The sequence below is a fragment of the Phallusia mammillata genome, chromosome 7, assembly GCF_965637545.1.
Source record: "Phallusia mammillata chromosome 7, kaPhaMamm4.hap1.1, whole genome shotgun sequence".
Classification (NCBI taxonomy): domain Eukaryota; kingdom Metazoa; phylum Chordata; class Ascidiacea; order Phlebobranchia; family Ascidiidae; genus Phallusia; species Phallusia mammillata.
In genome coordinates, this window is record NC_137258.1 from 14256014 (window position 1) to 14268039 (window position 12026).

The 12026-nt window shown below is 34.5% G+C and overlaps 1 protein-coding gene across 4 annotated transcripts in view; it reads right to left on the reverse strand.

The window, feature by feature from the left end:
- LOC145238498 (uncharacterized) overlaps positions 1 to 12026 on the reverse strand; it is a 64303-nt gene that overhangs the window by 18435 nt on the left and 33842 nt on the right. For 2 of the 4 annotated variants that reach the window (XM_080101688.1, XM_080101691.1), the window contains exons 5-14: positions 9503 to 9614; positions 9180 to 9223; positions 9074 to 9122; positions 7830 to 7867; positions 5596 to 5665; positions 5479 to 5537; positions 4736 to 4805; positions 4466 to 4506; positions 4335 to 4404; positions 3817 to 3863 (exon numbers count right to left, since the gene is read on the reverse strand). In XM_080101688.1, the coding sequence (XP_079957814.1) occupies positions 3817 to 3863; positions 4335 to 4404; positions 4466 to 4506; positions 4736 to 4805; positions 5479 to 5537; positions 5596 to 5665; positions 7830 to 7867; positions 9074 to 9122; positions 9180 to 9223; positions 9503 to 9614 (600 nt within the window). The remainder of the gene's footprint in view (positions 1 to 3816; positions 3864 to 4334; positions 4405 to 4465; positions 4507 to 4735; positions 4806 to 5478; positions 5538 to 5595; positions 5666 to 7829; positions 7868 to 9073; positions 9123 to 9179; positions 9224 to 9502; positions 9615 to 12026) is intronic. The other 2 variants (XM_080101690.1, XM_080101689.1) reach the window with 2 other exon arrangements.

Below are 12026 nucleotides of genomic sequence, written 5' to 3' on the forward strand. Positions count from 1 at the left end.
AGGGTGACGCAACATTTGCGAAGCCACACTGGTATATTCCACAAACTGTCCGAATCTCATTAGAGTTTTGTTAAGCACGACAATTTGCAAGTTAAAATGACATCTTTTACAATTTGTGTAAATAACATTTGATTTAAACATTGTTTAAAAAATGCATTATAGAGTGATATATTTTGGAAGTTCTAGAACCAAAAGAATGAAATCTCAACCACATTGCCTCAAACTGCAGTCCATTTTGAGACATTCGGACACTATTTAACATCTTGACCATCATGATAAATTATTTAACATCTTAAGGTAACCATGATGAAGTTTATCGCCGTTTAGCACAAAATTCACCTGTTTATGTTTATGGGGAAAAAACTTAACCAACACCTAACTAGAAGGGTGGCTAAGTACATGTTGCCATTGCACATACACTATAACAGGGGTGGACAGACCTGCTTCATGCTTGAGCCGCATATCACAAAACTTAGTTTTAAAAGAGCCTCAACGAAAAAAATCAAAAGTGAATTTATTCACACACAATGACGTGTAGTCGCTATCAAATAATGATTATTGTAGTGTGGTGATACTGTGAGTCTCCACCTGGGCTGCAAGGTGTTTGAATTTAGGCTGATATGATGGGAAAGCTATTGCTGTGTTTAGCTTCGTAATGACATTTCAAGTTGGTAGTTTTGTAATGATTGACCGAAGCTTGACAGATAAGACACACAGGTTTAAACTTTGCATTTATTGCTAGTATAAGCCGCAATACAAATGTAAAATGCTTTTAATGTCAGCCTTGACTTACAGCTTCAATCTGACAATATATTTGACAACAATGCACAAGCTAGCACGCTTCTGTACAATAATGTTCTTGTCGGTTTTCAGAATGTAAATTGGTTATTATGAACAGTCAGTATATTGTTAATACGGGATAGAATACATTGTTTTATCATCTGGTCAAACAACTGCAAGATGGGGAAATGCATGTGAAACATTCCCGCTTCCCCCAGCGGGAGCCGCAGTTTGGCCACCCGTGCACTATAACCTATTTCTAAATGTTAATATATTCCTGATATGTAACTTATGGATCCCATACAAACTCATGGGTCCCCACACATACAAAGTTTAAAATTAGGCATTCAGATAACCATGGTAAAGTTTGGAGTTGTCAAACACAGTGATCGACACTGGGCAGAAACAATCACAGTATTACAAGTACAAACTATTCAAATCTGATTCAGTTCAGACATTGTTTAAAGTTTGTCCTATTAAACGTTCTATTTGAAAGGAAAGAAAGGGTAAATAGTAGCAAAATAGAGTAAAACACAACTGTCAACACCTACAAATAGCAAATTCTACAAGCTGTCCAAATATAATTTATTTTGAATATTGTTAAAAAAATCTCTCATTTTAGAGGGCTAGTGAGGTAAATGTTGGGGCTACAAGGTTGAACACAACAATCAGCTCATATAAGTTGCAAACTTTACAAGCTACCCAAATTTCATTCAATTCCAACACAGCTTAAAAACCTCATCCATTTAAGGGGGGATTTAATAGTCCTGTAAAATTTTGTCTCAATCAGCCAATGTTTAAACTTTTGACTACTGGAGGCGTTTTGAGCAACAGCCATTAATGCTTGTGACATCATAAGGCTGTTGACAACCCCCTAACTACCATAAACCACCACGCAAAAATGCCCACCAAGCAATGCACAAATACAAATAACATATGTCTGGTTGCCCTTATAAACACTATTACAACACAGAAACCTTTCATTGTGGGGGCTACAGGGTTGACACAACAATCGACACATACAAATGGCATATTCTACAAGATATCCAAATTTCAGCCAATTCCGACAATGTTTAAAAACTCACCCATTTTAGGAGGCTAGCGGAGTAAATACTGGGGTTATCAAGACCAACAAAGTGGGATGCACATCTACATAACTATATCTACCACATGTGTAAGTTTCATCCAAATCCATCCAACATTTCATGGCAAAACGAGTCGAACAAACTTTGGGAAGAAAAACAAACAAACAACAAATCGACAAAAATCAATATGTGTCCTCTTCAGGGAAGGGACCTATAAAAATGGCATATTCTAACTAGAAAAGTGGCTTAGCACACATTCATTTTGCCATTGCACATACACTAAATCCTATTAACAAACGGTAATATAATTCCTACACTTATCTTATATTGGGTCCCATATTAGCCACAGTCTTTTTTGAAATGTTAATTGTTTCTGCAGGCAGAAACCCATGGGTCCCCACACATGCAAAGTTGTAAATACTGCATTTCAAGAGATAACCATAAGAAAGTTTGGTGTTGTAAGGTAAAACTCTGTGATCGGTATTGGGCTTAAACAAAAGTGCAAACTATACAAATCGGATTCAATTCAGACATTGTTTAAAGTTTACCTATGTTAAAACAATTACTGTTCTATTTTAAAACAAAGAAGTAAAACACAACAATCAACACTAATATATGGCATATTGAATGGCCTAGCTAACCAAATTTCCTACAATTGTGACACTGTTTAAAAAACCCACCCATTTTAGAAGGCTAGTGGGGTAAATATTGGGTCTACAGGGTTTAACACAACAATCAGCTTCTCTAAATGACATTTACTACAAGCTATCCAAATTTCAGCCGATTCTGACAGTGTTCAAGTATAACGACTTGTGAAGTCATAAGGCTGTGAACAACCCTCTAACTGCTATCTGCAAACATGTTCACCATGCAATCCACAAACACAAGTAACATATGTGGTTGCCTTTATAACACCACAGAAGCCTTTCGTTTGTAGTGCGCTGCAACAACATTTAAATTTAGGGGGCTAGTGGGGTAAATACTGGGGTTCTCATGATAAATGAAGCAGATGGCACATCTACATAACTATATCCACCATCTGTAAAAGTTTCATCCCAATCTTTCAAACATTTCATGGCAAAAAAGGTGGACAAACTGCAGGAAAAAAATAAGAAATCCAGTAAAATCAAACGTGTCCGCTTCAGGGAAGGGGACCCATAAAATCTGTTAAAATTTCATTTAATTTAAAATTCACTTACAAATTCCACCCATTTTGGGGGTTAATAGTGGGGTAACTAATAGGCTTCAATGCGTAAATTAAAAAAATGCTAATCCACAATGACCCAAAAGCCTTTAAATTTTCAGCCCGGTTCACCAACGTTCAAAATTTCAACCACTAGAGGAGTTTTGAGCAACAACCTTTAATTTTTCATAGGTCACAACGCTGTTAACACTTTTAGCCATAATGTGCACAAATACCTAACGTGTAAACATCGGCATAAGTAACATATGTTTTGTCGCCTTTATTACACTATTACACCACAGAAACCTTTTGTTTGTGGTGCACAGTGGCATAAAAAGATATTTAACACTTTGGAGACCAGTGGGGTTAATGCTGGGGTTAGCAAGTCAAACGAAGCAGATGGCACATCTACACAACTATATCTTCCATCTGTAAAATTTTTATCCAAATCGATCAAAAATTTCATGCCAAAACTGCACGGACAAACTTCGAAGGGAGAAAAACAAAACAAAAAAACATAGGGAAATCAACATGTGTCCCTTTCAAGTAGGGGGGCCCATAACTAGTAGAATAGCAGTTTTATAAATTTAAGTATTGCCTAATATTTTCAACCTTTTTGAAAATCCTGTATTAGTAAATATGTAGGCCGTAGAGCATGTATTATTATTGAATTCCTATAAATTTAACCTGTTTTTAAGGGGGGAAATTTAAGTCCACTAAATACACGACTAGTTCTAAAACAAAATTTATTAATACAATATATCCTACCGACACATCTTTTTCCGATGTGTTAGCCATTGATGCAGATTCAGAATCTGCAAAACAAGGTAACAAACTAGCAATGCATGAAGTATATGGCATGATACAGAATGGAAGAAGATATTTGCAACATGTTTTGTTGTCTGATTATATCCAAATAATTGACCTGATAATTTAGTTTTTTTACAGAAGTGTTCCATTTTACCTTTCATAAAATAACATATGCGTGGCCCAACCTTGTATTATGGGGCAAACAATTATTGTTTGTCATGAAACAGCTTTAACTTTGTTGAAATTAGGCAATATTGCAAAAGTTCAAAAAACTTAACACATGAGAAAAGCTTTTAAAACAATTTTAAAATGAACTTATATTATTTCCATCAATGTTCCACTATAAAAACATCAACTGTGGAGTAAATTGGTTTTCTATGATTTTCAACACCTAAATCAGGATCTAAAAAATGTGCCTATGGGTCATTATTAAGAGAACTTTGGTTTAAACTATACGATAAATGGAAGTTACAAACCTCCATCAATCATTAGTGCAACAGCAGCAACCTCTGTTTTCATCGATACAAAACTAGTTTCCTCTGAATCCTGTAAAAGGCAACTTTGCACAATTATTGTATTGTACAGCACACAGCAAATTAGAACCCACATAATTTGCATCTTCTGATGATGGCTTCATGTTGTCATCTGCTTGAAAAAATGAGTGAAAATTACACAACAACAAACAAAGTTTTTTGGCTTACTTTTAACTTGATTTATTTGGTACATAAAATTTTTTTTTGTGTTTTAACATAATGTACTACATGAAATATTACAGATTGAAAATGGCAAACAGAAAACCTCAAACATTTTTTTGTCAATAATTCTGACATTTGTGTTATTGTGCCCAAAACAACTGTTTACTGTATACAATCAATACCTTCTGTTTCATCAAGAAGCTGTGTTATGTCATCAGATTTAAGTAAGGAATCAACATCTATTGTGTCCTCCTGCAAAACCATGATAATTTTTGGGGAATCACATGTCTTTCAGACAATCCTTTTAAATTTTAATCACTGTTTCAATCAAATTAAAATAAATCGTATTTGACCTTTTTCAACGTTTACCTAAAAGGTTAAAATTAAAAGCTTTGTAAAATAACATAAACGCTATTCACAGGATCTGTCCCTCTAATAGTAGGCATGTTAATATCCACGATCACTGAGTCAAAACTCTTTCAGTAAATGATTAATTAAGAAGCAAATGCTTCTGACTCAAAATCAGTAGACACTGGGTTGGTATATTCGAGATATATATTTCACCTATTCAGGCATCGTCAGTCTCTAAAAACTGCAAACAACAAAGGTAAATTAAAAGAGAACAGATGTAAAAGCATACAAAATAAAATAGTAAAAAACTTAAAACACTAAAAGCATTTTTATCTAGTTTGGTTAACACAGTCTACACGAGCACACGAGCACACAAGCATAATGCTTGTTCTCTTTTAATTTACCTTCATTGTTTGCAGTTTTTAGAGACTGACAATGCCTGAATAGGTGAAATATATATCTCGAATATACCAACCCAGTGTCTACTGATTTTGAGTCAGAAGCATTTGCTTCTTAATTAATCATTTACTTTGTAAAATAAGGAGTGTTATTGTGTATTAATGTCCCCACTTACAACAATATCCACTTGTCTCTTAACTTTGTCCATGGATTTCAGAGCTTCAAATTGCTCATCTAAAAAATACAATTATGTATGTCCGTGTTGCCAGTTATAGTACATGGAAACAACCACCTAAACCTGGCTGCTCCTTTTGGTGTGCAGTGAAGTCACCTGGTGATATTTTTCCAGATGTATTTGTTTTCTACAGCAAAGATACACTATGTAAGGTTTGGCAAAGTGCAGCCTGCCAACATGCTTTTTGTTACCCTTTAGGCTGAATAATATGCCACACTGACCAAAAACAAATAAAAAGTATGAAAAACAAACACCCAGTTCATTGAATGAAAAACTAGAAAAGTGGCTTTCTGATATTCTTCCATTTTATATATTCTAAATGATATTTGCCAATTAACTATACACACCATTGATCTGCACATATGATTGTTTTTGCAAACAAAAACGAATGGGTCCCCACATGCGTGTTTGTGCGGATTTACGGAAAACAAATGTTGCGGTTATTTTTAGATTCTTATTGACAAATTATTAGAAAGCATTAACCCAACTTTAAAAAAGTTTTGTCCGCATTTTTTCATCATTTATTCTCGTATAATAGTTCTTCAGTAGCCTACTGCGATGTAGTCGCCGAACGATCGTTTAAAGATCCTTTGACATGGTTTTTAATAGCACGCAGTCCTTAGTGATTAACATTAACTTTTCTCCTAATCTATATTTAACTTATGTATTGTTTCTGGAGCATATGTGTAAAAATTAAAGAAGCTATGTTGTGACAAAAAATCATTCTTAACTGTGTTCTGGGTTTCCTACAAGTTGACCTTCAGTCGTCATAAGGCGGCCAACTTACCAATGACCGTTTAATGACTTTTTATTGCATCTTTGGAAAACATGTATTTTTTACCTTCATGTTAATCAACAACGTTTGCCTGAAATTTACAAAAAAGTTTTAATCACTTCTAAAATACAAAACGTTCGCTAAAGCTGAAAATATGTGTGCTAACTTAATAAAACCACATAGCATTACTGCGCTGATCTAATCATAAAAAAGACCACCTCGTAAAATGCCCGTTCATGAGCCAAGCAGTGATCTCCCGTTGTACATGAAATCGCGTTCATGGAAGGGGACCCATAACAAACACCCAGTTCATTGAAAGTTTAGTTTTTGCCATCAAAAATTTTCTACATCCAAAAAGTTGCTTTATTTGGGACATGGCCAAACCAATTTCAAAAAATAGTAATTCTGCCAAATGAAAATCCATGTTGTAGCGTAATGGTTGTTACCTGTGTTGGACTGCAACCTGCCGTGCACTTTTCAAGTGGGCAGTAAGCTCTTAACGACTTTTATTTATGATTTTAGTGACTCAAAGTTCTTTGTTCCAATTAAAGACAGCATCATTTTTTGCCAAATGTTTGCACAGGTGCAACAATTTGTTAAGGACCATACTCGTTTGGTAATCATTGCTGCATAAAATTAGAAAGTAACCAATAAACATTAAACATGGTTTCAGTAAAACACGGGTAGTCTATTTCAGTGGTCTTCAACTGTTTTTTAAAAGCGACCCCACTTTAAAATGAAATAAAATCAGCGTTTACATGTGACCCCATTTTTTTCCGAGAGAAAAAAAAAAAACTTGCCCGCTTAATTTTCAAGTAGACTTTAAATATTAGAATTCAGAATGCACTATTACCCTCAAATGTTGGCAGCAAAAGTTTTACTTAATTTGGTCAATCTAATTCACGTTAAAGCTCACCAGTTTGCAAAAATCAGTAATTTTTTGTACTTTTTTCTGTACCCGCTGTATTATTTTGGACACAATATGTTATTCATGGGGCTCTATCGCGTAACAATAGGTTGGACAACTTATGTTTTACATAGATTTGGGTTGCAACTATTCGGTTTAGGCACAGGTTAAAGACCACTGGTCAATATGATAGTTAACAATAATTATATACACCATTAGACATACTAAGAGATGATTGTTTCTGCAAGCATTAGGGAGGATCAACTTTGGATAACTAACTTACATGTGTGTAGATTTTATTTGATACATTTAAAGCATTGAATCTTGACCAAATGCATCAAACAAACCCTTGAGGGAACGGGACGCATAATAACCACAATAACAGTGGCTTAGAACATTTTGCCATTGCACATACACTATGACCTATTTTGAAATGGGCCCCCTTTGCTGAGGTGACCAGAAGAATGCAAAATGTGTAAAAATGCTTTTGAGGACAAATAGGTAGCCAAAGATTTAATAACAAAAGCACATGAACAACCTGCTGCAAAAAAGGTACAATGAAAATGTGGTGGCACCTGCAAATTTACCAAAAGTGAAATGGATACATACCAACGGTTCGACGATTGCATCAGATTCATCATTTTTCTCTGAACACACAAAACACATATCATTATTACTTCCAGTTTTAAAAATATAAATGTTAACATTTTAACCAACCAAAGAAAAGTTTTGTTTCTGCAAGCAGAAACTTGGGACGCCACAAATGTAAAGTTGTATACAATGCCATTTACGAAATAACTATGATAAGTCTTGGTGGTATGAGTTTAAACTTGGCGATAAAAAAGTCTGCAGAAATAGCCATGCTGTATGAGATACAAACTACACAAATCCCATTCAACTTTTTGCAAAATAACTTAACAATCAACAATTAAAACCTCAAAATGGCATATTCTACAAACTGTCCAAGCCTTTTTGGACTGCAGAGTAAAATGTGATAATTGACACTTTAAAATGACATATTGCACAAACTGTTAAAATTTCAACCAACTCGGCCAATGTTTGAAATTACACCATCTTTAGGGGTTAATAGGGTAAAGGGAGCACACCTTGGCTTGCAGGGTAAAACACATCGATGGATAATGTATTCTATCTTGGTCCAAGTTTCATATAGTTCTGACATTGCACCCATTTTACAAGGTGAAACACAACAATCGACACCTATAAATGGCAAAATAAACAACCTGTCCAAATGGTGTCCAATTCGGACTTTGTTTAAAAAATTCAACCTATTTTAGGATGCTGATGGGGTAAATATTGGGGCTAGATGGTAAAACACAACTAACAATGGCACAATGAACAAACTGCCAACATTTCATCCAATTCGCACATCGTTTCAAAAATTTACCCATTTTAGAGGGGTAGTGGAATAAATATTGGAGCTACACAGTGATTCAATTCAATTCTGTACTTGCCATGCATTAAAGGAAAGTAAATTGCAACATTAATTTAGATTCTAAATTTTAGAAGACTGATAATTGCATGAAACACAACTATCGACAGCTACTTATGGCAAAGTGAACAATCTGTCCAAATTTTATCCAATTTGGATATTGTGCAAAATTTCACCCATTTTAGGGGGCTAGAGGGGTAAATGCTGAGGCTATCCCATCAAACAAAAGAAATTGCACATCTACATGGCTATATCTACCATCTGTGAAAGTTCCATCCAAATTCCCCAAAGATTTCAGGGCAAAAGTGTATGGACAAACTTCACGGCAAAAAAGAAAAAAATGAAATGAAGATGGTCCCCCTTCAGGGGTCCAATAATTAATTGTGTAAAATTCAACTCATACCTGCAGTTGGTTGTAATACCTTTTCTGTTTGTTGTAAGTCATCAGCAATCTGCTAAAATATTGATATGTTTGGATTTAAACCTAACTAGCTCAGCATTTACATAACCTTTTCCTCTTGTTCATCAGTTTCTTCCACAACTCCAGATACCTCTAAAAATACAATGATGTATATTAATTATTATTAGGAAAGTTTATTAAGTTTTTCTACAATCTACAATGCTTTATACTGCAATGCAGTTTTGTTGTTTTTCTATAAGATTTACTATAAAATCTATACAAATTTAAAAAGCTTTTTGGTTTCATGCAGCCTGTAATGTTTATTATTGTGAGGTTTGGTGCAGTGTCACTTATCAAAATATATTTACTCACTAATAAATATGTACTTTGTTTGTTTTAAAGTTAAATTGTACATGCTTAATTAATACTTACCTTTTTTATCATTTACAAGTGGCATGAAAAAAAATTCTTGGGCTGCTTCTTTTTTGGCTTTCAAAGATGATGTTTTTTCTTGTAATAGCTGTTTATTTTTCAACTTGAGGCTCTAAAAATTATGAAAAATCATCCTGTACTGCTCACACATTTTTACTGTCATCATCAAAAGCTAAACACCAGAACCAAACCATTTCATTTTCAGATCATCATTGATTGTAACTAGTACAATGAAAATTATCAAAAGATTTTGAAAATCTTGTTTTAACTTCTACCAAAAAGAATTCAGCACATTCCATCACACACGAGTCACACTATTTTTCAAGTTAAATTTTACGAATTTTAAGTTGTTTAAAAATCAATGCAAAATAATACTAAATAAGTGTTTTCAACCATTTTATTCCTTGACCCATCTGAGCAACCCAATGGAACTGACAACCCTCCTCCACAAATTTGAATTGTTTTTATAATCACCAGAGTTTTTATTTTCAAACTACTCTAAACAGATTTTGTGGTACTGAAAAGAGTATTTCCAGCCTAATAACTATATGTGTTAGACTTTTTGTATGCATATTGTGTGCCAACAATATGAACTAGAAGGGTAGCTCAGCACATATTGCCATTGTACATACACTATAACCTATTTTGAAACATTAATATATTCGATACACTTATTTTATATTGGGTCCCCCACACACGCCAAAAAAACAATGCATTTCAAGAGATAAACATCAGTCAGTTTGGTGTTTTAAAAAACACTGTGGTAAGTTCTTGGCTTAAATAATCATGATATTAACCATTTAAACCAGGGCATGTGGCCCGCCAGAAGGTTCTGAGTGGCCCGCATAGTATTTTTTGAAATGACTCATATTGGCAACTTAATCGCCTACGTGATTTATGGCGAACTTTCATTCTAAAAAATTGGCATTTATTGTTTGATTTATTTCTTTGTTAATATGGCAGTAATACACAACTGTTCAAGTTACTTTTATTGTGTCACAATCCGCATTGTTACGCATCACAATTTTCGTATTGTTACGTCACAATCTGACTCAGGCTTCAAGAGTCAGTCAGTAATGTTTCTTGGTACATTGAAATACATCTGGTATCAGAGACTCGCACAAAACGCATTTAGCAGTAAAACATCTTCCACAGTCTGCAGTGATATATATTATGCCAAACAGGAAACAAAAAGCATGTAACGCTAACAGAACTTTTTAAGAAAGGTTGACATGTGACTTTAAATCTCCTGCGAGATCAGTAATTTTCGCATTGCTCCATCGTCCATCTCGCCGAATATTGCCAAACTTGTTAGAGAAAAACAGTGGCAAATTTCACATTAAAATGTTGACGTGAGGGAAAAACTTTGTTGACTTAACTATACCTTGGTGTGTTTATTGTTCTTATAACTGTAAACGAGGATAATACACATTTCTAAGATTAGAATTTCGGTGTGAGGATTTTAATTAGAATTTATAAGACAGCTATTTCTAAGATTCCAATTAGCAGTTAGCCAGTAACAATAAGTGGCCCGCGCAATCATTCGTAAACCGCATGTGGCCCTTTGGCCAAAAAGGTTGGACACCCCTGATTTAAACTATGCTAATCTAATTCAATTCACACATTGTCCTATTTAGTGTTCTATTTATAGGAAAGAAGGGGTAAATAGTGGCAAAATATAGCAAAACACAACAATCGACACCTATAAATAGCAAATTCTACAAGCTGTCCAAATTTTATTTAATTCCGACACTGTTTAAAAAACTCACCCATTTTAGAGGACTAGAGGGTGAATATTGGGTCTACGGGTTAAACACAACAATTGACACCTACAAATGACAAATTCTACAAGCTGTCCAAATTTCAGTTAATTCTGCACTTGTTTAAAAAAAAATCACCCATTTTAGGAGTTGGTGGGGTAACTGATGGGGTTCAACACCCCAAAAGTATAAAATATGAAACCACAATGACCCAATCAACATTAATGTAAAATTTTATCCAAATCGGCCAATGTTTAAAATTCTGACCACTTGAGGTGTTATTAGCAACATTCGTTAAGGCTTCTGATGTCACATGGTTGTTAACACCCCTCCAACTGACATGTGGAAAAATGTCCACCAAGCAATGCACAAGCACAAGTACAATATGTTCTGATGCCTTTATTATACTGTTACACCACAGAAATCTTTCGTTTGTGGTGCGCAGCAACATACAAAAATGTTTTAGATTTTTGGGGCTAGCGGGTAACCACTGGGGCTATCAAGTCAAACGAAGCAGATGGCACATCTACTTGACCATATCTACCACCTGTAAAAGTTTCATCCAAATCCATCAAAGATTTCATGCCAAAAGTGCATGGACAAACTTTACCGGAGAAAAAAGAAAAACATAGTGAAATCAAGATGTGAAGGGGACCCATAATTAACAGGCACCACAAGCGTCACAGTATAAAACTGACCTTCACAATGTGCAACTCAATAAATGCATGCAATTAGAAATTTTTCTGAACTTTTTAGGTGCCATT